Source organism: Phodopus roborovskii, unplaced genomic scaffold (assembly GCF_943737965.1).
Source record: "Phodopus roborovskii unplaced genomic scaffold, PHOROB, whole genome shotgun sequence".
NCBI classification, from domain to species: domain Eukaryota; kingdom Metazoa; phylum Chordata; class Mammalia; order Rodentia; family Cricetidae; genus Phodopus; species Phodopus roborovskii.
In genome coordinates this window covers 757,829-785,032 of record NW_026126459.1, presented here as the reverse complement: position 1 = coordinate 785,032, position 27,204 = coordinate 757,829, and the positions used below count along the sequence as shown (strand labels likewise).

Genomic DNA, 27,204 nt, shown 5'->3' with positions numbered 1-27,204 from the left:
GCAAGACAAGTTCTCCACTACTGAGCTACACCAGCATTCTAAGGACATGTTTTTTTAATGCTCTGATTTATCATTCTTTTCTGTTCTCATTTTTCAAGACAGGGTTTCTCTGTGTAGCCCTGACTGTCCTGGGACTCACTCTGTTTGAGGCTGACCTCCAACTCAGAGATCTGTCTGCCTTTGCCTCCCGAGTGCTAGAATTAAAGGCATAGACCACCACTGCCTGACTATCATTCTTTTATGAGTAGTATTCTTAGTTTAAGAAATATTTGCCTATTCAAGGCCATATTTTCTTCCAGCAACGTGGAAGTCACCCCTGAGTCTGTGGTTCTTCTTGAGCTGAGTTTTATTTTATGGAGGTGGATCAGCACTCTTTTGTCTCTCAAAGGAGATAGGAAAGGAGCTCCCTTAATTTACCCAAGTACATGAGTATCAGCTCTCACCCAGACCCTTAAACACTAGGGCTGTTTCTGGTCCCTCCGTTTTCACCAGTGAATGGATTATAGTGGCATCTTGCCTTGCCAGTGAACTTGTAGTAGTGGCCACACACTTTGGGCATGGTTTCAGGTGCAGATGTGACACCTTAGCTGGCACATTCTCTCTTGGGTTGCAGAGAGCATCCGAAAACCAGAGACTGCATCTTCTGGAGCAGGAAGACTTTGGCGGTTATTTACTCTTATCTGTGTAAGTGCTTCCCTAGTAAACACCTTTTTATCATTTATCTTGGGTCTGGTGAACTCATTTAAACTCTGCCTTCAATGGGTTGTTCATTGGAACTGTTCCTTAACCTTTGTTCTTCCAGGAGAACTATAGGAGTACTTTTGTAGCCTTCCTCAGCAACCAAATCAACAGGTTGCACTTTCTTCTTATTGCTTTGTTTCTTGCACAGCCATAAAGGCCCTGCCTTGCTGTGTTTCCTGTTCTCAGTGTTAAGGGAGTGCCAGTGCCACTGCCTCCACATGTGGGCCAGATACATCTGCTATGAAGTTCTTCTGAGTTCTCACTAATTTTTCTTCTCACTAATTTTTCTTCTCACTAATTTTTCTTCTATATGTATTATTCCATCTGGTTTTGCTAACATCTTGGAAGGATATTAATTCTCATATACATTTACTTGTTCATCTGTCTAACTCTAATTTTAGAGTTTTTATTGTTGCATCTTGTGGTCCTTCCCTGGTGTTGGGGCCACTTTTTAACGAGGCTCCCCTCATACAGAGAGCCAGCTGAATTCCCTATACAGCCTTGGAGGGGTTTTTCCATGGCTTAGTGGAAGAGCATTGTTGTGAGTTTACTTAAATAGTATGACCCATGGATACCTGAGGGCCACATTGGTGTTGAGTGAGCCTGGGCTGATATTGTGGGAAAACTGGTGCCCAGTTGCAGAGGACTGTGGACACTGCCTGTGGTATACACTAGCCATTACCACCAAGGTAATTGTGTTGGCCACTGGGCCCCAGCCTCTTTACCCATGTTGCTGAACTCTGCACTCTGAGTAGGGCCATTAAGGCTTAGCAATACCTGTTTTTTGCAGCATACATACAAGACACCAATAGCTTCAGCTGAAATGGATTTTTAAAAGTGTCATTTTATGGAGACTTTTACTTTCCATCTTGTTGTTTATTAGACTCTTAAAGGGAAAGCATGTAATGTATCCATTGATCGAAATACCAATTGAATAGACGTGAGCGCATAAAGTACATAAAATCGCCCAGCCCCTCATAATAGGGCAGCAGCATTTATAATGGAGGCAGTGCAATTAGCCTTACCCACCACCACTGGGCTGGACTGGCAAGGGGTGCTCCTGAATCACTATTGCTCATTCATTAATGAGGGAGGAGGGAGAGAAGGAGGGAGGGAGGGAGGAAGGGAAGGGAAGGAAGGAAGGAAGGAAGGAAGGAAGGAAGGAAGGAAGGAAGGAAGGAAAAGCAGGACCCCTCAAGGAATGATACCCTGACAAGTCCTTGGGTGACAAGTCCTTGGAGTCCTGTTCATAGGGCAAGCTCACCTCTTTCACCAACAGCCATCCATTTACATCCCCTGCCTATCGATAGCCTTACTCTCACTGTGGCCCTTCAGGGCAAAATTGCCCTTTTCTTTTGTACATGGTACCTGTATCCCAGGGATAATAAGCCTTCTTAATTACCCCTGACCTCATGCCACTGCTCTGCTTGTCCCCTTGTGGCCCTGGTGGTAGTCTTCTCCCCAGGTCTGTTTCCATCTTGGGAACCTGAGATGCTGGGTTGTCCAGGTCATCGTGATAAGCCTGTCAAATGAGGCTTCTCTCTTTGAGAGCATTTCATGTGCTGTATTGGTCAAGATGTGCAGGTACTGGGGGAAAGGAGTGTTTATACTGCTTGGTACTCACACACATGCTCGTGTACTTGCGCACACACAGACACACATACTAGCTCACTCTCATAAGCTGAATGGCTGGGGTGGGGCAGTCAGTTTCTGGTGGAAAGCCCTGCTAAGCAGTTTAGTGCTTGTCACGGCAGCTCCGCCTGACCTACTTGAGGATTCGCCGTGCAAGCTGCCTCTTCTGCTGACTGCGCACTCTCGATTGCTCAGCTCCAAGCTTCAAAAACCATGCTCCATTTCCTGAAAAATGCTTTCCTGGTTGTTTTCTCTGCTCCCCAGCCAGCCTGCCCAACTCCTGTTCCATCACCACCAGCTAGGGCAGCCTGGCCCCACATGCTGCCATTCTCTGGGTAGCAGTGTTGGGGTCACTACTCTGCCCTTGTGTGTCCTCTGAGCCTCCTCTTCTTTCTAGCCCATTGCTTCCTTGGTGCTCAGCCTTTGTTGTACAGATGGGTACCTTGTTTGCCAGCTCTTCTTGTTCTGTCTCCCACTATTCGTGCCTGTAACAACCAGAGCTTTCAGACACACCTTGGCCTGCCCTTCCTGAGAGGCCTGGGAAACCCACATTTCCAGAGCTGCCCACATTTCCACACAGCATGGCCCTTGCCCTCTAGGAGTCTTGGATGACAAACAAATGGCTAGAATCCATGCTTTTCCTAGTCAGGGAGTGTCTCACCGTCACTGGGTATTGAAGAAGACTTCCCCAAGGATATAATGCCTAAGCTTGGACCCAGATCCAATCATGTCTTCAGGCAGAGGGACATCATGTGCAAAGGTCCAGTACCAGGGGACACAATACTTTCTAGGGTAACTGGAATTCTAGACTAGAGGGGAGGGTGTTTGAACATGGAGGTGGTGACCAGCAAGGACTCAAGAGCCCAGCCCTATGGACCTCTTGTGAAATACATAGAATGTAGAAATTGGGGGGGGGGGGACTTTATCAGTTGTGTAATTTCAAACAAATGGATGGGAAAGAATAGATGAAGGGAAACTTAACCTGAACCAGTAGAAGCCAGGCTAGGCTCTAGGGTATCAGCAGAGGACAAATGGGTGAGACCTGGGAATGGAGGGAAGATAGCAAGGCCTTCATTTCTGAGAGGTCTGGGAGGCAGAAGAAGGTTCTGAGGATAGAAGTAGACCGATTAAAGGAACAGCATGAGTATGGAGCAGGCAGTAAGTATAGAAAGCAAGCATAAGCAAATGTTACTTGGACTTTGGCAATGAGAGGAGGGAGAGAAACATGGGCTTTTGTTTGTTTCTTGTTAGGGAAAGGTATGTTCATATGAATATGAATGTGTACATGTATGTATGCACATATACATGGAAGCCATCCACCTTGCTTTTTTTGTTGTTATTTTGTTTTGGTTTTGTTTTTCTAGACAGGTTTTTCTGTGTAGCCCTGGCTGTTTTGCAACTTACTTTGTAGACCAGGCAGGCCTCAAACTCACAGAGTTCCACCTGCCTCTGCCTCCTGAGTGCTGAGATTAAAGGCATGTGCTACCACTGCCTGGCCCATCTTGTTTTTTGAGACAAGGTCTTTCACTGGTCTGGAGCTCACAAAGTCATCTAAGTTGGCTGACCAATGAGCCCCTGGAATCTGTCTTCTGTGCCTCCTTAGTACTGGAATTATAAGTATATACCTCTGCACTTGGCTTTTTACATGTATGCTGGAGATTAAACTCTGGTCCTCATATTTACATGTCAAGTGCTTTGCAGATGGAGGCATCTCCCCAGCCACCTGTTTTATTTTTTTTTAACAGGCAAGGCTGGTGTGTGATGGATAGCAGCAGGAGCCAGAGCTGAGCTGGGAGGCACAAGAGGGTTCTGGGTGGGACTCTCACTGTCTTCACTTCAGTGTACCCGTGAACTGTCTATGCTGACTGGCATGCTGAAAGGAAATGGACTTCAGGTCCCACCTCCTTGCCCCAACTGCCCAGGTAACTCTTTTTTCCTCCTCATCAGTCTTTGTAGACACCCAAGCTCTGATCTCTGTAGTTCAATGATGCCATCAGACCTGGTATGTGTGGGCTTCCAAATTTAGAATTACTTGACTGTGGCCTGGGCCTCTGTATGCCACCTTACTGTGCTCTGCCCAGAGCAGAGCCCCTCTTTTTCCAGGGTGCCTGCTCCCTTACCACCTGTGCTGGGTCTGTACTTACTGGTCACTAAGAGAGGGGTATGTTGCATGTCAGAGTCCTATGTATGAGGACATTATAGAGCCAAGAGAATGGCAAACCAAAGTCTGGTTTGCAAAGGTCAGGCTGCCTGGAAGGCTATGCCCACAGGAAGGCAGATGGGCAATTGTTAGGAAGAGCTGTCTGCCAGATGTCTGTCCACTGAGCTTCCTTGCTGCTGCTAACACTTAAGTGTTAGGACATTCTGTTGTGTCCAGACCTATAGAGAGAAGGACCAGGCTTAGCCATCCAAGTACTCTCAACCCCATCACTGCCTCTCTGCCATCCCAGACATCGTCTGGCTTAGAAGTTTCTAGTGCTTATAAGGAAGTAGACACATAGCACTTCTTTCTTTTTCCCCCTTTCTTAAAATGAATGAATGAATGAAAGAAAAGAAAAAGAAATAAACAAACTACTTTTGAGGTGTGTGTCTTTCTCTCCATTATCACTGCTTTTCATTTAAAATGTTATCTCCCCCTTCCCCATCCTTTGTGTCTCCCCCCTCCCCCCAAAGGGGAGAGGGGAGGACCAGCCTCACCCTGGTGTAGTCAAGGTTATGGTGATAAATCCTGGGGCATTGTCACTTCTATTCGGAGTAAATTGGCTGGCCGCTTTCAGGCTGAAGGAAAGATAATTTGCTGTAGTATTTCAAATGGATTAGAAATGGATTTGAAGGGAAAGTTCATGCCTCCCATTACAAAGGCGAAAAAGAAGACTATCTTAAGGCACTATTCCCTCCCTGGCCTTCATTATCCACGCTTAATACCTTTCCTATTTTCCAGCGTTAATGAAATTTCCTGACGGCATGGGCCTGCCGGACGGATGGGAGAAGCCTTTAGATCTGCGGCTCCCGTTGCAGAAAAGGAATTACAGAGCCGTGCCGTGAGGGCAGGCACTTGCAGGGTCCTTGGCCCTGCTATTATCTCATTAATTTTATCCCCTCTTTTCTGTACAGTTCGTTTCCAAAGGCTGTCCTCTCCATTAGGGTAACAATTTACTGGAGTGCTGTGACACCCATGGCTGTAAAAAGCTACAAGGCCCCACCTGGCGCCCTCTGCTGTAGCTTCTAAAGCCAGTGATCTGGCAGGGGTGAGTGTGGGTGGATGGGTAAGGGAAAAAGGCCTTTGCCTTGACCTGCTTAAGCCAGATCTCCTTGAATTCTTATCCATAGCAACACCCAAATGTAGCTTTTTCCATAGAAGGCTCCCAGGCTCTTGGTTGAACAAAGCAGCAGGTAGCACCTGTTCCCATTCCCTGCAGGTCCTGGATCCACAAGCATTTGCACACATAGTCTAGGATAAGAACAGAGGAGCTGCTGTCCTGCATCTTGTCCAAGTAGATGGTCCACAGTCATCACCATCTAATGAGCAGTCTTTGAAGGAAGAAAGAGAAAGGAATGAATGGGTATTTCCTGATCATCCATAAGAATTTGAACATGTCAAGCCAGGTGTGGTGTAATCCCAGCACTCAAGAAGTTGAGGCAGAAATGTCACTTGTTTGAAGCCATGTTGGCCTACCTTGTCTCATAAAAGCAAAGCAAAGCAAAGCAAAGCAAAGCAAAGCAAAGCAAAACAAAACAAAACAAAAACAAACATGTGGGATAACCAAGACCGTCTTGGGAAGAACTATAACCACAGATGAGCCTTTGAGTTCTGAAGACCAGTCAGAAAAACTGGCTTGTTATCTAAGGGTGAAGGTGGTGACAACCAGGTCTTGGCTAAGGCATCCTAGCCCATCCCAAGTCCCATGCTTTCTCTTGACTCCTGATTCCTTAAGGCAGGCCCTTGACAGCCCCCAACTTGGAGCTCCCTCATGTATAAGGGAGGGGCTACAGGCCTCCTTTTTGGGCAAGTGCTTGAAGTTCTGGTTGGACCTGGCTGGGTCTGTGACTGCCTCACACTGTTTTAACCTGTGGCTCAATCTAGGGAGGCCTAGATGGGAATCACATTCAGAGTTCACTGTGCATCATACAGCACCTAAGATGCCTCTTGAGGAAGAGCATCAGATATGTTCTCACAGTCCTGGGCCCCAGATTGTAGTTGAGCATGAGTGCGCTTGTCTTCTTGTCTTCTGACCATCATATTTATAGTGGCTGTGTACTTGCTCACTCACATTATATAACATGGATAGAGATTTTGGAGTGCTTAGGAGAAATATTATGCAATGAGAGCAGCCTGCATAGACCTCGGTCAGGAGTTCTGGTAAGGACCAGAGCTGTCTTCTAGCTTCGGTTGTAGGGTGGCCAGAAGCTAGGTAAGAGGTCCCTGCTGCAGAATGATACTCTCCAGTCCCCTCTTCCTTAGAATGCTATTCTAACTCCACACTGGTGGGTGCAGGAATGTCTTCCCTAATGGATAGTTAGAAAACCTGTCTCATGTTGAACAAACTCCAGCAGCTACTGCTCTAGTACCAGTTTATTTTAACTAAGGATTTGGAATTAAGCCAGATATCCTTTGTAATGTGGCCATAGCACTGATTGGAGGTCAGGGCATACCACAGCCTCTAGGACTGACAGGATTAACATTAGATCTCTCTTGGTTGGGCCTTTCCTCATACACAGTGAAAACCAAGGGTACAAAACCAGGACTAGATCCTGGAGGTCACAGCTTCATAGAATTCCCATCTCTAACCCAGATAGTACCCAATAGAGGACTAATGAAATGTGTGATGGGTGGGGCAGTGAGTGGCCAGGCAGATTCATCACTGCAGCCTGGCTTCTTGGCAGGACTCTTTCCCTCCAAGATTGGTATTTGTGAACTTGAATTTTAATTAAGAGAAACTGGGTTAAGTGCCTTCTGTGGCCTCCCTACCACTGTGTTTGTACTTACTTTGGTCCCCTGACGTCTGGCTCGCTTTGCTCACATTATCTCACTAATGAGCCCTCTGAGGCCACTGGCTGGCAAGAGTTATCCCAGCTTGCAAGTGGAAAGACCAAGGCTCAAAGAGGCTGTGGTGCTGAATGTTAGAATGGTAGCTGAACCCAAGTGCATGGCTGCTGCCCTTCCCCAGTGCTTTTCTTTCTGAGTGGCTCTCCCTTGGTGACAGGGCATACTATGGTGGGCATTGCTTCAGGTGTCTTGGCAAGGCAAGCTAGCAAACACCCTTTGGCTGTTATTCTACAGTTCAGCTCTGGAGATACCTCCTGGCCCTAGTTGGCTGGAGAAGGGTCTGTTACAGTTCTGGAATCCCAAGAGACTTCAGACCTTGTTTCCCTCAGGAGCTAGACTTGAATAGGCCACAGGGCATGGAAACCAGTGGGAGTACCCTGTGGTATCTGGAAGAGAGGAGAGGGATCACAGCTCTGTACCAGGCTAGATATGTTGCCCTCACCTTCCATTTTAGCTGTTCCTTGGAGGGTGGGGACTTATGAAGGCCTCTGTGTAATCTGTGGATACATAGCTAGTGTTCATTGCTCACATTTGTCACTAGAGGGCAGTGCATGCAGGCTGTGATCATGTGATAAATGGTGTCTTATTTACATAAACATTACATACCACCAAAAATGTATTTTGAGGATTGACTGCATACTGAGCCCCTCTGGGCTTACCTGGCTGCTGGGGCACCAAGCCCTCCCTAAGGACAATCTGCTCAAATCACAGACAAAGGGCTGTCACATCAAGGCCCTTCCTCAGCTTGTTTAGTGCTTGAGCCTCCAGGGGTTCTGGGGTATCTGGTAGAACTGAAAGCTTGAAAGGATGGGGAGCAATAGGCCCAAGGCTCAGGTCTGTTCTGCAAGCCACCAATCCTACATACAGTTGCCCTTACCTTTTGAACAGTAATTACTATCCCACCCACACAGTGGGCCTGGTGAGGTTGTGAGATTGCCCTCATACATTCTCAGTGCAAGACTCTCTTAGCAGTGGATGAAGGGGGGGGGGATATGATGAGCAGTAGTACCTGTTGATCCCATGACATCTTTTGTCTCAGGGCAAAGTCTGTACCAGCCTTGGCAAAAACCCAAGTGGGTGTCATATACTGATGACAAGGGGCCAGGGCCCTGCACTGCTTTTCAAAATACAGGTGCCCAGGCAGTTGCCTTCTTGTGTGCTCCAGGGAACATCCCCAGAATGGAGACACTTACTGGTGGCCAGGCTAGGACCGGTATGTGTTGGAGGAAGTCAGTCCTCTCTGTGGCCCTTTGAGGCCACATGAATTTCTAGCCAGTTTGTATAATACTGTGTCTTGGGATTCTTTGTCAGAAGTCCTTGGCTACTGCTATGGAAGTGTGTCTATGAGAGGCAAGAGGACAGAAGTCTCCTGGCAGTTGGACCATAAACACCCAGCAAACCCAGCTATAATGTATCCCATACAGCAAGTGTTTCGGGCTGGGGTTAGCACTGACCACCAAATCTATAGCTTATTCAGTTTGTTGTCTCTGTAGGTCTCTGGTACTGAATCACCTGCGTCCAGCCATCACTGGAGGTGGGAAAGCCCCACCTGGTTCCCTTCAGTGGCGCAACAAAGGCTACCGATGCATAGGAGGGGTTCTCTACAAGGTGTCTGCCAACAAGCTCTCCAAGACCTCCAGCCGGCCCAGTGATGGCAGCAGGGTCCTCCTTCGCACAGGTGAGATGGGATGCTGCAGAGCACTGAATGTCAGTGTTTCTCACTTTGCCTGGGCTCTCAGTTGTGGGCATAGCCAAATAAGGAAACAAGGCTAGGGTCTGAGGGAGTGGATGCACCCAGCAAACTGGATAGGGCTTTAGGGGCTATCCCTTGTGAAACTGAAGGGGCAGCCAGAGTGAAGGCAGTGTTGGGAGATCCTGTAGCCCTAGTGTCCCCTGGGAGTCTGAGTGATGATTGCCTCTTGCTTGGCTGAGCAGCTCAGCTTTTCTGTGGGAGACCATACAGGAGCACCTGTGTTTTTTTCTTGGATAGAGGATGAGCCAGGTAGCAAACATGCCTAGGTGAGTGAACACGTGGGGCCACAGCAACCCTTAATCACATTGGTGGTGCCTTATCAACTGTATCTGGAGGTAGGCACCACCACTGCTGCCTGGGAATAGGCTGAGGAAAAGAAAATGCTTTGGATGTGCTTATTGTACAAATTAACTAGAAAAATATTTTGGTTTCAGTCCAATTTTACTCCCTCCTTTGTCCATCATAAATTATGGCAAGATTATGGGTTGCTGTGGGATTGCAGGGGCCCAGCTGTGTTCAGAAGCCCTAGTCACTCACCAGAGGAGCTGAAAGGAGAAGTCAACCAGGGAGAAGGCAATGCCAAGGGCAATATCCAAGAGTCGTGAATATACAAGGAATATCCCATCTGGGAGAGCCAGCTCCTCTGTGTCCCTGCCAGGCTGTGCTTGAGACCTGTTCTTTAGGTCCAGAGTGTTCAGCAAGAGGCCCAGGAAACTTAGCTCCTGACACTTATTCCTTTGGGGTGGAAGAGCCTGATAAATTCATTTGGGAACTGTGGGAGTATACTGGGCTCCTGCCCTGACTGTTACATGCCCTTAGGTCTCTACTTCCCCATCAGTATCCACTGTAGTCTCCCTGTTCTTGTGGCTTTGCTCTGTCTCATATTCTAAAAACTGTCTCCTATTCCAGGCTTCCTAAGCACGAAGGCTTGGGATTAGTACTGAACCTTGGGCTGGGAAATAAACCCTCTCATCTCCCTAAAGTGACCACCATCATCCAGTGACTGCCACACGGTCCTGTCCTCAGATCCTGGGACTAGCCATCTTGTTTTGAACCCTGATTTGCACTGTGTTTGGCTGGATGGTCCCAGGGCATGAGGCTACACCAACCACCTGAGCTTCTTGCATCCCTCATATCTGAGGGAGGTGGAGATGAGAGATGTAAATTTTGTGAAGGCAAGCAGCAGTGTTGATTTTGGCCTCTCATAGTCAAGTGCCCTTCACTGGGAAATGATGGGCTCTAAGCTACAAAGAGGGCTAGGCTGCTTCCCTGTCACTTCTCACTGGGAAGCTATGTCTGTTCCTGTGATCCAGGGGCCAAGTACCAAGTTCTGTAGACTCTGCCTCCCTGTCTCCCACGTACAGGGCTTCCACGTACTTGTGCTCTGACATTCTATTCCTGATACTCTGGAGTTGGTCTTTTTGCCTCCTTTATTTGCCAAACTAAGAGGGAATCTCTGCTTCCATAAGCCCTTGCAGCTTTGTTTCTCAGTATCCTAGCAGCCACTAGAGCCTGTCCATTCATCCAGCTGTCTAAAGGAACATGTGATGAGAGCAGGTTAGGAGTCTCAGGGGCCTCTCTACCATTACCTCTACCCCTGTCCTTGCTCTTGCCAAGACTTCAGTCTGCTGTCGGTCAGGACTGTCACTGTCCCTGACCTACTCTAGGACCCTTTGGGGCTTGCTCCTTTTTCTCCTGGGGCTGGGATGTGAAGCATATTGAAAGATACAAGCTGGCAAGACCACACCCTTTCTTCCGAGCCAAGGGAGATGACCAGTGAGCTGGATAGCACCTGCTGCCTGGGCCCCCCCATGACCTCCACCCAACATCGAGGAAGGTAGATTGCTCCCAACAGTGCACTAGTGCTGACTGGTCCACTTACGCTAGTCATAATTAAAGAAATAAATTTCCTTCTCTAGTGTCAGCAAACCTTTTACTTCAACAATAACGTACAACCCCTTCACAGGAGGGATGGGGCACCAACTCCTCTCTTGGCCACCCCCCAACCCCAGGCCCTCAAGGATGAAGTCAGCATTAGCCATGGCTTTTCTTGACTTTCTGAGGTTCAGCCCACTTTCCCAAGTGTACCTGGCATTCAGATGGGCCAGTTCTTGCACACTTGCCATGTACTTTTGCTTGGAACATGTGTCTTAGGTTGGCTGGACTTGCTGAGAGCACAAAGAGCCTGACAGTTCCTTCAGTGAAAGACAGAAGTTTCAGACTATAGGGCTATCCCTGGCTTCTTGAGGGCCTTCAGGCCAAAGTGAAGCAGGTATGATCTGTAGTTTTCTGTCATGAACTAGCCACCTCTATATTCCTAGGCAAGTGAGGTCTCTATAACTTTTTCTTTTGTTTATTTGTTTTTTTGAGACAGGGTCCTTCTATTATGTAGATCTGACTGTCCTAGAGCTCACTATGTAGACAGGCCAGCCTCAAACTTACAGAGATCCACCTGCTTCTGTCTCCTGAGTGCTGGGATTAAAGGTGTGTGCCACCACCCTTGGCCTTTTGTAACTAATTATTTGTGCTCTGCCTTCTCCCTGGGTACCAGGAGGTCACATTAGAGGGGCATGCAAAGAAGCCTTGTCAGCTGCATTCTATAAGGGCGCAGAGCTGCCAGGTCATAGAGACTCTACTCATTGCTGTTCCTCACTATGACTTCCTCTGCCATTTTGGTTTTCTTTATAAGATTGGAGCTCTAAATGCCTTTATTGACTGCCCTGCCTGGACCTGGCAGGCTCTCAGCTGAGTAGACCTAAGCCCTTGTTCCAAGTCACTAGGAGCAGCTAGACAGCTCAGCAATGGAACTGAGGATAGGTACCTGAGCTTGGTCCCTTTTTGCCTGGTGGCTCTGCCAAAGTGATAGCTGAGTGCTGAGGAGGCTTTGACCACTCCAAAAGATGAGCTCCCTTTGAGGACCAGGGAGCAGACAGGGTACTAAGCAAGGGTGGAGCTGGAAGGAGCCAGTTTTTATTTTGGGGAACTCCAGGAAGTGAAAGTGCTCCAGAGTGCACAACAGAGGCAGCACCTTGTGCTTCCAGGTCAAGGCTGTGCTGTTGAGCTTTTTGCACCTCTGGTTGCTTCTTTTCAAGCCAGCTACTTTTATGTGTTTAAAAAAAACTCCTACCTTTAGTCCCACACTAATGTGTTTTTAAAAGCAGAAAGTGGAAAGACAAGATAGTTGCTGCTCCTAACCAGGTCCTGACAGGTAGCACGTGATACCCACATGTCCCTAGCTGGGTTCAGATGGTGCCAGTGTCACCAGCAGGCTGGACGACAGCCCGGGAACCAGTGCTCATTGGCAGACTATCACATTGCACGTCATTGGTTACGAAGACTGGCAGGTGTGAGTATGTGTCTGTGCCACCTAGACAGTACTCCACTGCCACCCTAAGGACAGGTGTCCTCAGCTAGAAATAGAGGCCACCCTAAATATTTTTTGCTTCTTCACACCCTAAGACCCTTGCCACCCTTCGTTTTCCTTTTATTGTTTCCTCCTGAGACCTTGCAGTCCTTCTTGTGCTCTCAGTTCCCTGTCCTTACCTTGAGGCTCTAGTTTATGCTCCAATTGCCTGAGACTGCCTGCATAGCTATGTAACAGACCCCCTGCCTCCCATGGGAACCCTATGGGTTCCCTTTTTAAACCCAAGGGCACTGAGGCCTCTGACCAGAGAGTCCACAGAACTCCAGGAGGGTAACATCTAGCCTCGCAGCTCATTGAACAGATAGCTCAGGCACTTCCTAACAGCAGACAGGATTTCCTTAGCAGGCCTGATCTTGTCATGGACCCAAAGTCCCTAAGGTACCAAGGTTTAGCTACCATCCACCCCACCTAGGGAGGATTTTAAAGGGTGTGGGGAGCTCTCAGGGTTAAGTGGATTACAGGATGCCCAGGGAGAGGGTATGAGTTTCCAAGCAGTGAGCCATGAAGGGCTCAGCAGGTCTGGGGCAGGAAGTGAAGAGTGATGCACAGGAGCAGGTCACAGGTGCTCTGATCATAAAAGGGCCTGGGTATGTGCGTTCGGGCACATTAGAACATTCCCTTTTAAAACCTAGATGGCTTTATCACCACCTCAGGTCCTCAGAATTTCTGAGTGATGTCACTTGTGTCTCTTAATGCTGTATCCATTTCAGCAGCTGCTCTGTAGGAAATTGGATCTGGTTTGGGAAGGGTCATGTGTGTATTTGAGGAACCAGGGAAGCCATCCTGAGCAGGCCCTGCCCTGCTGTCCTGTGATCCTGGAGTTGGCCTGTGACTTTAAAAGGCAGGCAAAACTGTGGTGAGCTTGGGCAAACCCCCATGTGGCTGCCTCAAAGTTCTTAGGCAGCCCCATTCCCATCCCATTGTCTTCATGCCACATTGGTCACCTCAGAAAGGTGGACTCTCTGGATTGGACTATGACAGGGAGTCTTCCAGCTTTGAAGTAACAAGCTCCAGCTGGACGCAGACACCCTTATCTGCAGGCATTGTGCAGTGCTGCAGGCTGCTTTTCCAGCTGCACCGACACATTCTTTCTCCTCCTCCCTTCCTCCCCTTCTCCCCTCTTCTTCCTCCTCCTTCCTCCTTCTCTTCCCCTCCTCCTCCCCATCTTCTTTCCTCCTCCCCTCCTTCCACCTTCCTCCCTTCATCCTCCCCTCTTTCTCCTCCTCCTCTCCTCTTCATCCCCCTCCTTCTACTCTCTTCTTCTCCTTTCTTTTACCCCACCCACTTCTTTCTCCCTCTCTTCCCCACCTTCCTATCCTCCCTGTCTTCCTCTTCCTCCTTCCACCATCCTCCCCTTTTCCCTCCTATTTTCCCTCCTCTCTCCTTCCTACATTCCTCCTCCCCCTCCTCCCTCCCTTCCTTCCTTCCTCCCTCCCTCCCTCCCTTCCTTCCTTCCTTTCTTTTAACAACCCTATAAGTCTAAAAAACCAATTTCCTGTACAGCCAGGCCCATATTCCCCACTCTGCTATAAGCAGCTCCCTCTGTTTCCTTCCCAGGCTCTACAAAGTTAGGTGCCATCACCCCTTGCCATTTGTGTGATGGCCTCTCTGGTAGTCAGGCCAAAGACAGAGCTTAGAGAGACATATTCACTACCTCAGCCCAAGGACCTGCCTCATGAGCTACCTGGGCACTGAGAGGGATCAGGAAACTGGGAAGCCAGTAGAGAACCAGAAAGCACCAAGTTGATTTTAGGAAGCCTAGCTGGTTGTAGACATCAGGGGCTGGCAGGCTGTTCCAGTCCTTGCCCCTGGCATGCTGGATCCAAGGCTTCTCACCCTCAAGATAACCCAGACACAAGGCCCAGCAGTGCCCCACTCTTGATGCTGTGTTCCCAGAAGGAAGGGCTCCTGGAAATACCATCTATGCCTGAACTAGTTCCGGGGGGCTCGAGGCAGTTTTGCCAAAATGGTTTAGCAGGAAGAAGGTGTGAATCAGCCAGGGAAGATACAGTTGGGCTGTGGTCTGATGTGACCTGATCTTTCCTTCGTAGGACGACTGGACCCTGCCACCAGCTGCAGTCGTTCCTTGGCCAGGTGCGTCCTTTGAGACTGGGAAGGTAGGGGCTTCCTGCTCACTCTTGTGCTCACAAACCTCTCCCTATGTATAGCCGGGCTGTCCAGCGAAGCCTGGCCATCATACGGCAGGCGAAGCAGAAGAAAGAGAAGAAGAGAGAGTACTGCATGTATTACAACCGCTTTGGCAGGTGTAACCGTGGCGAGCGCTGCCCCTATATCCATGACCCTGAGAAAGTGGCCGTGTGCACCAGGTGCCCTGCCCAACCTTACTGACAATTTGGGGGGTTAGTGGCAAAACCTGGTGCCAGCCCTCCTCAAACCTTCCTATCCCATGCTGCAGATTTGTCCGAGGCACATGCAAGAAGACAGATGGGTCCTGCCCTTTCTCTCACCACGTGTCCAAGGAGAAGGTGAGTGCTGTGTGGTCAGCAGGCCTGCTCTTCCAGACATTCCTGGGTGCCATCCAGCCTCCAGACAGATGGTACTGCATAGTTTTTCTTGGTCTTAAGTTAACAGCTCCTGCCTCCAGTATCCATGAGCTCAAGTACTCCTCTAGCTCATCCCTTCACTCCCATGTCCTGGCTGCATTATGCTACCTCTTCTTCCTCCTGGAAGCAACACCAAACCTGGGGTCCCAACATATCACATATCTCCCTTCTCCCTTCACTGTTGCCCCAGGACCTATAATGATGCCACTACAGGAACAGGGGAGGGAGGCCTCATAAATGCTCCTAGAGTATGAGGCTAAGGTCTTATGTACCTCCTGCCCCAAGACCCAAGACTCATGGATGGAGTAGTGGTCAGAAGAGCCATGGCAGCACAGTCAAGATTGCAGTGCCCAGGTGTGTGCCCCAGCCTGGAAGGACTGACAGCACTGCAGTCAGGGCCACAGACAACCTGGCCTCACCTATACCCACTGACCTCTGGGAAGATGGCCATAAGTGTGAGGAAGGGCCTGGGGCCAAGGCCACAGTGCAGAGGAGGAGGGTGGTTGAGGCCTGCTGCTGCTCCAACAGCTTTTCCCCTTGAGGAGCTTGGAGAGAATCAGCATTTTTCTCCCTAATCGAGCTTCGAAACTCTGTGGTGAGCAATTTGGAAATTCACGTCGAGTTTCGGGTTCATTAAGCGCCAGCTCCAGAGCCTGTGCTCACTCCAAGCTGTCTAATGTGTGGGCCGCACTAGCGCCCTGAATTAATGTTATTGTTATTTGTGTGGACGTGGCGGGGTGCAAACAAGGTTAATTGAAATGAGAATGCAGTTTCCTCTTGGTAACGGCCCTGCTCTGACAGCCAAGAGGAGCTCTGTTTGGTGCAAGAGTTGGCTTTATTATCCCTTTTTATTAGAGCTAATTTGGGCTCTATATCAAAAACCACATTAAGGGAATTGTCTACAGCTTCACCACCGCCAGCCCAAACAGGGCCCCCAGCCCCTCTCCCCTCTGTGGCTGCAGTTAAAAGACAATTAAAAATAAACTCTTGCTCAGTAAATCACCCTTTGTTTCTTTGATTTCCCCTCCTCTCTCTACTCTAGGCCTGCTGCCCCAACCTCATCTTCCTAGGCCTCCCTCAGACAGATTCCTGCCTTCCCTTCTCCTACCTTGCCCCAGAAACATGAATTCCTTGGGGAGGAAAGTACTCTTTAGACCCACTGCTAGTGCAAGTGTGGGACATCTGCCAGCAGTCTAAGATGTGCACTTTAAGATATGAGTGACCTAAAGGAAAAAAAGAAAAAGATAGAGTGACTTTCTGGGGCTGAGGATAGTGCCAATGCTCATTCTCCAAACAGTCCAGGAAGGGCAATGGTTGGCCTATGGAAGGGGAAGGAGCAAAGTTGCCTGGAAAATTCAGAGGTAGCCTCTTCCCTGGTGTTCTGTGCTATAGGTTTTGCTCATCTTGGGGTCGGTTGCCCATCTTCCCCTCCAGGCATACAAGGTGGTAACAAGTAGCAGTTGAAGCCAACAGTCATCAGGGCTCCTTGCTAAATATATATATATATATATATATATATATATATATATATATATATATATTTAGATCTAGCTCCTGGGCTGAATCGCTTGTCCAGGCCTGTCTCCCACAGTTGCCAGGATGGGTCCAGACTTCCTGCTCTGAGACCCAACATACTGATGGCCTAGGCCTTAGTGCTACCATGTGGCCAGTGCCTGACCTGGTGCACTGGATGTCTAGCTTCAAGTCTGCCCCACCTAGATAGCAGGGCTATGTCCCAGGGCTCCCAAGATATACCAGGCCTTGGGTTGGTAGTTAGGAACTCTGTTTACTATGTTCATATGTAGGGAATAGCACACTAGGAAAAGCCACTGCTGCAGACTGCTTAGCTCCATATCTTCATTTGGGAAGTGTTAGAGCAGACAAGGGAAGCAGAGGTTTGATGTGGGAAGGTGGTTCCCTGGATCTCAGCTGCTGATGGCTAACATTGTATGTTCATTCCTTGTAGGATTTTTTGTTTGTTTGTTTGTTTGTTTGCCCCAGGCCCCCAGAATCTCACTATACAGCTCTGGCTAGTCTTGAGCTTACTATGTAGACCAGGCTGGCCTGAAACTCACAAAAATTCATCTGTGTCTGCCTTCCAAATGTTGGGGTTAAAAGTGTGTGCCATTACACCCAGATTTGTGTCCATTTCTCCCTCAAGACCATGGTGAGGGTCTTCAGGAAGGATTTGAATGGCTGTGGGACCCTCTCGGGCCTGCAAGTCCTGGTGTTTTTACTTATAAAATGGATGCAGTGCAAAGGGATAGATTTTCTCACCTTTCTCCCTCCCCACAGATGCCTGTGTGTTCCTACTTTCTGAAGGGGATCTGCAGCAACAGCAACTGTCCTTACAGCCATGTGTATGTGTCCCGCAAGGCTGAAGTCTGCAGTGACTTTCTCAAAGGCTATTGCCCACTGGGTGAAAAGGTGAGTGGGCTACAGTTGGGCATGGAACAGGTTGTTAAGCAGTCTTCATTACTTTTTGCACTGACTTCTGTAGACTTGCACAGCCTTAAAATAAAGGTTACTGTAATTCCATCCATCTCACAAATGACTCAGAAATTGAGCAAAACCCATAGAGGTTGCTGTGGGTTAGTGCAGTAGTGACTTGAAAAAGATGTCAGAGTTTGGAAGCTCGACAGAACTGAAGTAGCTGTGTGGCTACCTGCTTCCCTGGGATGCCCGTTCTCGTTCACTTTCTCTCTCTCTTTCTCTCTCCCTCCCCTCCCCCTCCCTGTGTATGTACCTTCTCTCTCTCTCTCTCTCTCTCTCTCTCTCTCTCTCTCTCTCTCTCTCTCTCTCTGTAGCTCCCACTTTCATCTCACCTATGGTAAAGGGCTGCAGGTAAGGGTGACCCAGGGCTGGATCCCATATCCCATTGGAGGTACCCAGTGGAGTTAGGGTTAAGAAATGGTTAGGAGGACTAACACCATATCCCTGAATAACTAGAATGCTCCCTCTTCCTAGATGTCCAAGACTACCTACCTGGCTGCCCAGGCAGCTCAGTCATACCTGTTAGCTCTTATGGGAAACTCCCCATAGCTGAGCCAACATGATCTTACCAACTGCATAGCTACAGGAGAACCCTGGGGATCTAATTCTCTTTTCCAAGCCTCCCAAACCTGAGCTCCTCATACTGAGGCTCTGTGCCTAAGGTGGGCCTGAGCAGGGCTAGGGACTCTTGGAGAGGACCCTTTAGTCCATGATATCCTAAAGAAAAGCCATGACACACAACTCTGAGCCTCATGGAAAGCTCATTTGCTGTCTTTCCTGTCTGTGGATTCCCCCACCCTCACTCCCAACCTTGTCAGAGAAGCTCAGTCAAAGCCAGCAGGCAGTGTGGGCTATGTTGGTGCAAGGCTAGCCCTTATTCCAAGAACCCTTAAGGCCCATGTGGCAGGCTAGCCCTTCAAGCCTCACATCACAGGGCACCAGAAGCATGGTGTATATGTTCCATCCTACGTGGGTACAGTGCTCTAAAGGTCCAAGCAATGGACCTTTTGATGCTTTCTGTCTTTTATCCTGTCCACCCACCAAAGTGTCTTGAGACTTCTTCCAGGGAGGACACAAGAGTGACTTCCTGAGCCTGCTGATGCTTCTGTATTGCTACTGACAACATGAGCTTGACAGGAGCTATAGGGTCACCTTGAAGGGCACTCATCCCTGGCCAGGAAGCCCTTCCAGGGACTTGGGGACTGGCAGACCCTGGCAGGGGCACTTCTAGGCACTGGCCCAGGTGAGAGGTGGGGCCCCTTGGAGGCTGCAGCGGATTATTGTAAAATATTCCAATTTAAATGAAGATATCAGAGCGATATTTAAGACCTGCTTCTATTAGTGGAAGTGCTTACTGCGTCCCTTTCTGCGTGTCAGCGCTGCGTCCCTGCCGCATGATGGATAGCAGCTTGTAATTATATATGGGGGAAAGCGCTGAGCAGGCCAGATCCAACAGGAAGGGAGGTAGCAGTCTGGGCCTGTGAGGGTTAATTTTATTCTCTAAATAATATAAAAAGTGCTGAGTCGTCACCTTGCGCCTGAAGTAGAAGTCCTCAAATGGGCCCTAGAGAGTTTATAATATTCCACTGAATCAAGTGAAACTGTTAACCTTGCTTCATAAAGCCAGGGCTTGTTAAAGAGGCATGTTCCCTTTCCTTTTGAATAATTTAGGCTGGGACTAAGTCTCTGCTTCTTCCTTTTCTGAGGGCCATGGGGCTGCCCCAGGTCTTACCACTTGGGGTAACCTCTGCCAGCTGGCAGGCCAGCTCTCCTGGATTGAGGACAGATTGGTGATGGCAGGCTGGTAACTGTTTTAAGAATGCCTCTCACTGTCAGGGTCTAGTGTATCCTCACAATAGAGTAGGAAGTGGCAAGTGTGGCACTGTGATGCTTCCTTCCACTCCTGGTTGTGACCTAGGGTACACTTTGATCACTTGACTGATGTGATGCCAGTTTTGCCTCAGCATGTATCTCCTTAGATCATGAGGATTTTGTGTACATGCCCCCCCCCCAGGGCACAAAGGTGGTGAATCTGTGCACTTGGGGTATGTGTGTCCATGCATGCGTGCCTTTGGGCACCATCCATTCATGTGTGCCTGTGTGTGGAGACTGTGTATGTGCATGTGTCCCAGCTTCTTCTGCCTCTCTCCACTATGCAGTCTCCTGCTCTGCCATCCCCTGCCTGTGTTTAGGCCCATCCACGACCCATGACAATTAGGTTTCAACTCTCTGTACTGATTCAACCCTAACCTTCTTGGCTACTGAGGCACCCTGAGTGCTTCCGTAGCATCTTTGGCTTTGCTGCCTGTTGCCACATATTACCTGTGTCTTGTTGGGAGGCGTCCTTCAGTCAGCCTAGATCTTTATTTTTGTGTGCAGGCCTTCCATTTTGTCCATGTTGAAGGGCCTGTCTTCCCTCCATGACCATGTTGAAGGGCCTGTCTTCCCTCCATGACCACAGAGAGCTCTCATATTTGGTACTTCTGACTCCACTAGTTGTGGTGAGGTGGTTGTGGGTAAGGGGTTAGACTTTAGTCCAGCCTGCCCTGCCACTTGTAGCCATGACCTGCACAGGTTTTAACCACTAGGAATGCTTCCTTTTCTAGAGATGAGGGCTCTGCCTCCCACATGGGGCTGTGATGGTAAAAAGAGCCATGTGAATTGCCTCTTGCTCAGGCCACCATGTCCTCTCTGGATTTGCTATTGTTGATTTGCTTATCATATGTGCCTTTATGTAGTGAAGATATTCTTCACATGACATCCTAACCTGTCTTCCTTTCCCTCAGAATGTGGAATATTTAGAAGGAATGGCATTCATTGAGATATAACTCAAAAAGCATGATGTTTACCCACTTCAGTGTCACAGCTCTTGATGTATTAGTTTTTGTTTCTTTGGAGTGCTTGTGCTTGAGCGTAGGGCTTCACACACCACCATAGAAATAAGCCCCCATTGCTCATGTTTGGTTTGGTTTGGCATGGAATGAAAAAGAAAAATTGTGATACAAAGCTGGGATGTGACTCCAGGGTGATGCACCTGCCTAGCATTAAGCAAGGCCCTGAGTGTGAATCCCAGAACTGCGGAGCCAACCTGTGATGTAACAAATATAGCATTGCTCACTGTCTTATCATCCGTTCTTAAGGCAACAACTCTGTCATTAACTGAATTTTCAATATTGAGCCAGAGCATATATACCTTTAGTCCCAGCACTTGGAATGCAGAAGTAGGAAGATCAATACTCAGTTTATACCCAGTCTGGTCTACATACTGAGTACGAGGCCAGCCAGGGTCACACAGCAAGACCTGTTTCAGAAGTAAAGAAATATTCACAGTAATCTGCAATCACTACCACTATAAAAGAGTTCAAAACTTTTCAGCATCCCGAACTAAAATACCACAAATACATTAAGAAGCAACTGTTATCTCCTCCCTATTCAGGGAGGACACAAGACTGGCAGCCTTGTTTTCATGTGATAGTTAGGCAGTGTTAGTTCCTCTGTGTCTGGTATTTAGGTTCTTTTTCTTAGCATAGTGCTTTTAGAGTTCATGTTGCAACATATATAAGAGCTTCATTCCTTTTTATGGCTATGTAATATTCCATCACATGCATGCAGGCATTCTTCTGTTCATCTCTGCATGTCTATAAATAAACATGGGTTAGTGCTACCTTTTGGCTGTTATGAATGATACTATAATGAACACTGGCATACAAATATCTGCTTTTACTTCCTTGCTGGGTTGTATCTCAATCCTATATTTGTCATTTTGTAAATCTGCCAAACTGTGTTCCATGGTGACTGGTCACTTCATATTTCCATAAACAGGGCACTCTTTCCATCTCATGTTGTGAACTCGTTTGTTAACACTGATAATTTTTAATGGGTTCTTTGGGATTTTTAAAACATACAATCTGTCATCTGAAAACAGACAAAATGTTACTGCTCCCATTTCAATCTGAAGGCTTTTTGTTTCTTTTCCTTGCCTAGTTGTTCTGGCTGGAAAGTCAATACTGTGTTAAGTAAAGGTGGTAATAAATGGACATCCCTCTTCTTGTTTTCTGTCACTGAGCATAATGCTAGCTAGCCTTGGGTGTCTTATGAAGTGTGATATTGTGGTTTCAAGGTAACCCTGATCTTATGGGAGAAGTTTAGAAATATGCCCTTCTTTCCATTTAGGAACAATTGAGAAAAATAAATCAATGCTAATTTGTTAAATGGTTTGGTAGACCTTACCAGTGAAGCCTATGGTCTGAAGTCTGAGGCTCTTTCTGGAGAGGTATTTTTACTCAGTGTTCTGGGATAGTCTGTGTCAGTAGAAAGTGTTCCTAGAAATCAATCAGTTTCATCTAAGTTGTCAAATGTATGTGTAATTGAAGTATCTCCTTATTATATGCTGCCATCCAGGGTGTAATGAACATTTCATTCCTGATACTAAAAGTGTGTTTTCTAGAAGTGTGTTTGGTCTTTTCACAGAACAGCTCTGCTGTTTCATTGATATTCTCTCTCTCTCTCTCTTTCTCTCTCTCTCTCTCTCTCTCTCTCTCTGTGTGTGTGTGTGTGTGTGTGTGTGTTTTCACTTTTCAAATTCATTGCTTTTTGTTATTTTTATTTCTTTTTTCTGCCTGCTTGGCATTTATGTTGCCCCTTTCCTCTAGGTTCTTGAAGTGGAAGCTACTGTTAAGTCCCCTTTTTGCCGCATGTTTAGTTAACTGTGTCCCCCAACACTGTGGTACTGTGCTCTCCCTCAGGGCTTCTGTCTCTGTGGCTGCTGCTTTCTGACTCATGGGTTATTCAGAAGTGTGCTGTTATATTTCCAGGAATCTAGAAATGTTTCTTGTTGTTTGTCTGACCTGGATTTGATCCCCTCATAGTAAATAATATACTCTGTATAATTTTAGTATTTCTCTCTGTCCCTATCCCCAACCAGCTTGAACTCAAACCCGTGCTAGGCAAATCTCTACACTAAGCTACATTGCATCCCCAGCTGTTTCAGTTTCTAAGGGCCTCTTTGTTTTGGGTTTGGGTTTTTCAAGACAGGGTTTCTCTGTGTAGCTCTGGCTGTCTTAGAACTCACTCTGTAGACCAGGCTGGCCTCAAACTCAGAAATTGGCTGCCTCTACCTCATGAGTGCTGGGATAAAAGGCACTCAACCACCACCTGGCTCTTTGGGCCTGTTTTATGGCTCAGAGAATGGTCTGTCTTAAGTATTTTTTACCAGATGGGAAAGTGCAAGCCTTGAGACCCAGCTTCCCTTCCTAGCTGCTGTTTTCTGACTAAAACCTTCTACCTTCAGGTAGAAACAGCTTGCGCTTATACCTGTAAATGTAGCCACATTGTCATTTATGTAAGAGTTTTAAATTGCAGGTGTCTGTTTGTTTGTTCGTGACAAAATCTTACTTATGTAGCCAAGGCTAAACTCAAACTTTGCATCTATTTGCTTCCCAGGGGTGAGACTACAGTCTGTCCTCATCTGTGCTTCAAAACATGTCGGACCACAAATGCCAGTTTTCTCATGTTGTGTGAGAACATTAGGCCGCAACAAACATCACCATGTAGGGAAAAAGGAGGTACTGTGGTACCCTAGAAAAAAATGTTTTCTTTCGTTGGTTGAAACATTCTGTGATTCCATAACAGATTTTTCTGTTGAAAGATTTAAAGAATGTTTCCTTTGTTACTATTGTATATATGTATGAGCATATATTATATATGTATATATGCATGTGTGTATATGTATACATACACACACACACACACACACACACACACACACACACACGATGTGGAGGGGTCATGGACATGCTGTGATGCATGTGTGTAAGCTAGAGGACAACTTTGGGAAGGCAGTTTTCCACTTTCACATTGGCTCTAGGAACTGAACTAAATGGCCAGGCTTCTATCATCAAGCTCCTTCATACACTGAACTAACTAGCTGGCTGGTCTTAAAGATCTTTTTGAGTTCTGAATTGTATCCTTTCTGAGTTTTTGTCTAGCTTTCTCTTTTCTTTTTTTGAGACAGTGTTTAATGTAGCCCAACCTGACTTCTACCTCATATGTAGCTATTTAGAGGAGGCTAGTCTCCAACTTGTGGTAGTTCTTCTGCTCCTGCTTCCCAGTGCTGAGATTACAGGCAAGTGCAAGCATGCCAGGTGGGGCATGTGGCACTATTAGGAGGTATGGTCTTGTTGGAGAAAGTGTGTTAATGTGGGGGTGAGTTTTGAGGGTCTTCTATGCTCAAGCTATGCCCAGTGTCATAGTTTACTTCCTGTTACCTGCGGATCAAGATGTAGAACTCCCAGCTTTATTTATCAGTCAATAAGAAAAACATAATATTAACAGCCTACAGTCCCTCTCCTAAATAACTCTAGTTTGTATCAAATTAACATAAAGTAGCCAGGATAATTAGCCCCCTGTCAATTTGGCATACCAATACAATACTGTTGTGTTGGTATGCCAAATAATATATCTTATTCTTCATCTCTAAGATCTCACATTAATATCACAATATAAACATATTATAACTTAATAGTTTCACAGTCTTTAAACTTTCAATATTTTAAAGGTTCAATCTCTTTTAAACATCCAAAGTCTCTTTTAAAGTCCAAAGCCTCTCTAAAATATCCAATTCTCTCTCAAATTATCCAAAGCCTCTCTAAAAAGCCAAAGTTTCTCTAAAATATCCCAGGTCATATAACTATGGCATGAGTCGTCATATATCATTTCCTTAGTAGAATAAATTTTTCTTTCCTGAACAATCCTTATTTTCATTTTTTTTATTTTTGTGGCATATTTTTGAAGATCAAAAATTCTTAATTTTAATGTATGTAGATTTGTTTCATTTTTTGTTATTGCTGTTGAAACAGGATCTTACTGTGTAGTCCTGGCTAACTTCAAACTCACTATTTAGACCAGACTGGCTTTGAACCCACAGAGATCTACCTGTCTCTGCCTCCTGAGTGTTGTGTTAAAGTTGTGTGCCACCACACCCCAGCTAGTTTTCACTATATTTACCCTCATTCTTCCAAAAGTGTATTTTACTCCATTCATTCATTTTGCACATGTTGGGTAGGTGTGGTACCACTGAACCTGGAAGTACAGTTGAGATTCACTTTGTCACGTTAAAAAAGTACCTGGTTGTTTTGTTTGTTGATTCCTTCCTTCCTTCCTTCCTTCCTTCCTTCCTTCCTTCCTTCCTTCCTTAGTATTTGTTATTTCATTTATGTTTGTGTACACACACACACACGTACATATCTAAGTGAGTGAGTGGTGTGTGTACAGCTGATAAGCAGGTCTATGTGCATGGGGGCCAGAAAAGACCAAGGTATTTGGTTCCTAGGAGCCAGAGTTACAGGCATTTGTGGCATGCCTGACTTACATGGCTGCTGGGATCCAAACTCTGTATTCATGATTGCTCAGCAAGTTCTCTTAACTGCCAAGCCCCATGTTTTGTGTTTTGTTTAGAGTCTTGCTGTATTCCTCAGGCTAGCTTCAAGCTCAGGATTCTCCTGTCTCAGTCTGCTGAGTGTGGGGTCCCAGGTGGGTCAGGACAGTGAGAATGGACATAGGCCTTTATCACTTTTTCATGGTGAACTTTTCACCATTACAATGATAAATAAATATTATAAATAGAATATAGTGAGCTGGGGCTATGACTCAGTGGTAAAGCTCTTGCTTAGCATATGTGAAGCCCTGATTCAGTCCCAGGCTCACACACATACACACAAAAGCATTTTTAAGTTTTATGTTTTCACTGTTCATTGGTGTACAGAAAAACCAGTCTTTATGTTGATTTTGTTTCCTGCAACCTTCCTACATGGTATCTGTGATGGTGATTTTAACTAGTCCTTAAACAATCAATGGTGTCTTCATCAGTGAGGGTCTTTGATTTTTAGTCCCAAGTATGGTCCGCCTTTCTTCTTCTTCTTACCTGTCTTGGACGTAGTATATGTAGATTATAGCAGTGGGAGCTCCCAGCCTTTCCTCTCCACCAAGCATGCTTTCTGGAAGTTTGTTTTTTGTTTGCTTGTTTAAAGATTTGTTTGTAACCAGGCAATGGTGGTAAACATCTTTAATCACAGCACTCAGGAGGTAGAGGCAGGAGGATCTTTGTGAGTTTGAGGTCAGCCTGGTCTACAGAGTGAGTCCCAGGACAGCTAGGGCTGTTACACAGAAAAATCCTGTGTCAAAAAAAAAAAAAAAAAGATTTATTTATTTTTATTTTATGTATGAGTGTTTTGTTTGCATGTATTCTGTGCACCACATGTTTGCCTGGTGGCTGCTGATGTCACAGGAGAGTATTAGAGCCCAGGAACTGGAGTTGTGATCCTCAGTGTGAGTGCGATGAACCAAACCTAGATCTTCTGCAAGAGCAGCCAGTGCCTCATATCTCTGAGCCATCTCAAATGAAGCTGGAGAGAGAGGGAAGAGATGAATGGGGACAGCCCCTGTCTTGGGCATCAGTGAGCCACAACCAGAGCATAGTGCAGGGAGAAAAAGAAACCTGTGGTGACCATTCTCAAGAACAATGCATTTGTTCTTACTGGTTTCGTCTTAAGGATTTTGGGGTTTTTGTTTTGTTTTGTTTTGTTTTTTTAATACAGTATTTAGTGCATCTGTATATGTGTATGCACACACATGCCTGCATGCATATTTGCCACAAGAGCAGGTAAGGTGACTATTTGTTGGAGCTGGTTCTCGTTCCGCCCACTATGTGGGTCTTGGAGATTGGACTAAGACCACCAAGGTTGGTGGCAACTGCCTTAACTAGTGAATCATTTCACTGGCTTATGTTTATTTTTGGTTTTGTTTTTGAGATGGGTTCTCACTGTATAGCCTTGGCTGTCCTGGAATCCAACTATATATAGACCAGGCTAGCCTCAAACTCACAGAACTCTCTGAGTCCTTGGATTAAATGTGGGTCACCATGTCAGGCCTGCAAGATTCTTTATTAATAAGAATATGTACCTTTCCATCATTAATTTACCTAATTTCAACTTTGAATTAAGGTTGGATTTTACTAAATAATTAAATTTCTATGGAGATGATCTAAGACTTTGTCCTCTTACCTTTATAATATACCAACTTCTGCTTATTGATCTTATTTTTTTTTTTTTTAAATTTTTATAAACCATTTATTTGTGGATGTGTGGAGGTGCCTTTGGAGGCCAGAAGAGGGCATTAGATACCCTAGAACCTAATTAGAGGTAGTTTTGACTCGATTATCATGAGTTCTGGGAAACCGAAGCTGGATCCTCTTTAAGAGCAGTACTCACTGTGAGCCAACAAGCCATCTCTCCCACCCTGGCTATCCTGGCACTCACTGTGTAGACCACACTGGCCTCGAACTCACAGAGATCTGCTTGCTTTTGCTCCAAGAGTGCTGAGATTAAAGGCTTAAGCCACCATGCTTTTTTTTTTTTTTTTTTTTTTTTTTTAAATAATGCTGTGTCTGTGAAGAGGGTCACACTTGTCATGGCATATATGTGAAAGTCAGATGACAGCTGTGAATTTAGCTCCCTCATTCCAAGCCTTTATGTGGGTTCCAGAAGTTGAACTC

The 27,204-nt window shown here is 46.6% G+C and overlaps 1 protein-coding gene across 1 annotated transcript in view; it reads left to right on the top strand.

Moving 5' to 3' along the window:
* The window catches only part of Zc3h3 (zinc finger CCCH-type containing 3), a 79,359-nt gene that overhangs the window by 46,058 nt on the left and 6,097 nt on the right, over positions 1–27,204 (top strand). The window contains exons 5-9 of the mRNA XM_051189135.1: positions 8,914–9,098; positions 14,649–14,691; positions 14,766–14,924; positions 15,014–15,083; positions 17,457–17,588. Of these exons, the coding sequence (XP_051045092.1) occupies positions 8,914–9,098; positions 14,649–14,691; positions 14,766–14,924; positions 15,014–15,083; positions 17,457–17,588 (589 nt within the window). The remainder of the gene's footprint in view (positions 1–8,913; positions 9,099–14,648; positions 14,692–14,765; positions 14,925–15,013; positions 15,084–17,456; positions 17,589–27,204) is intronic.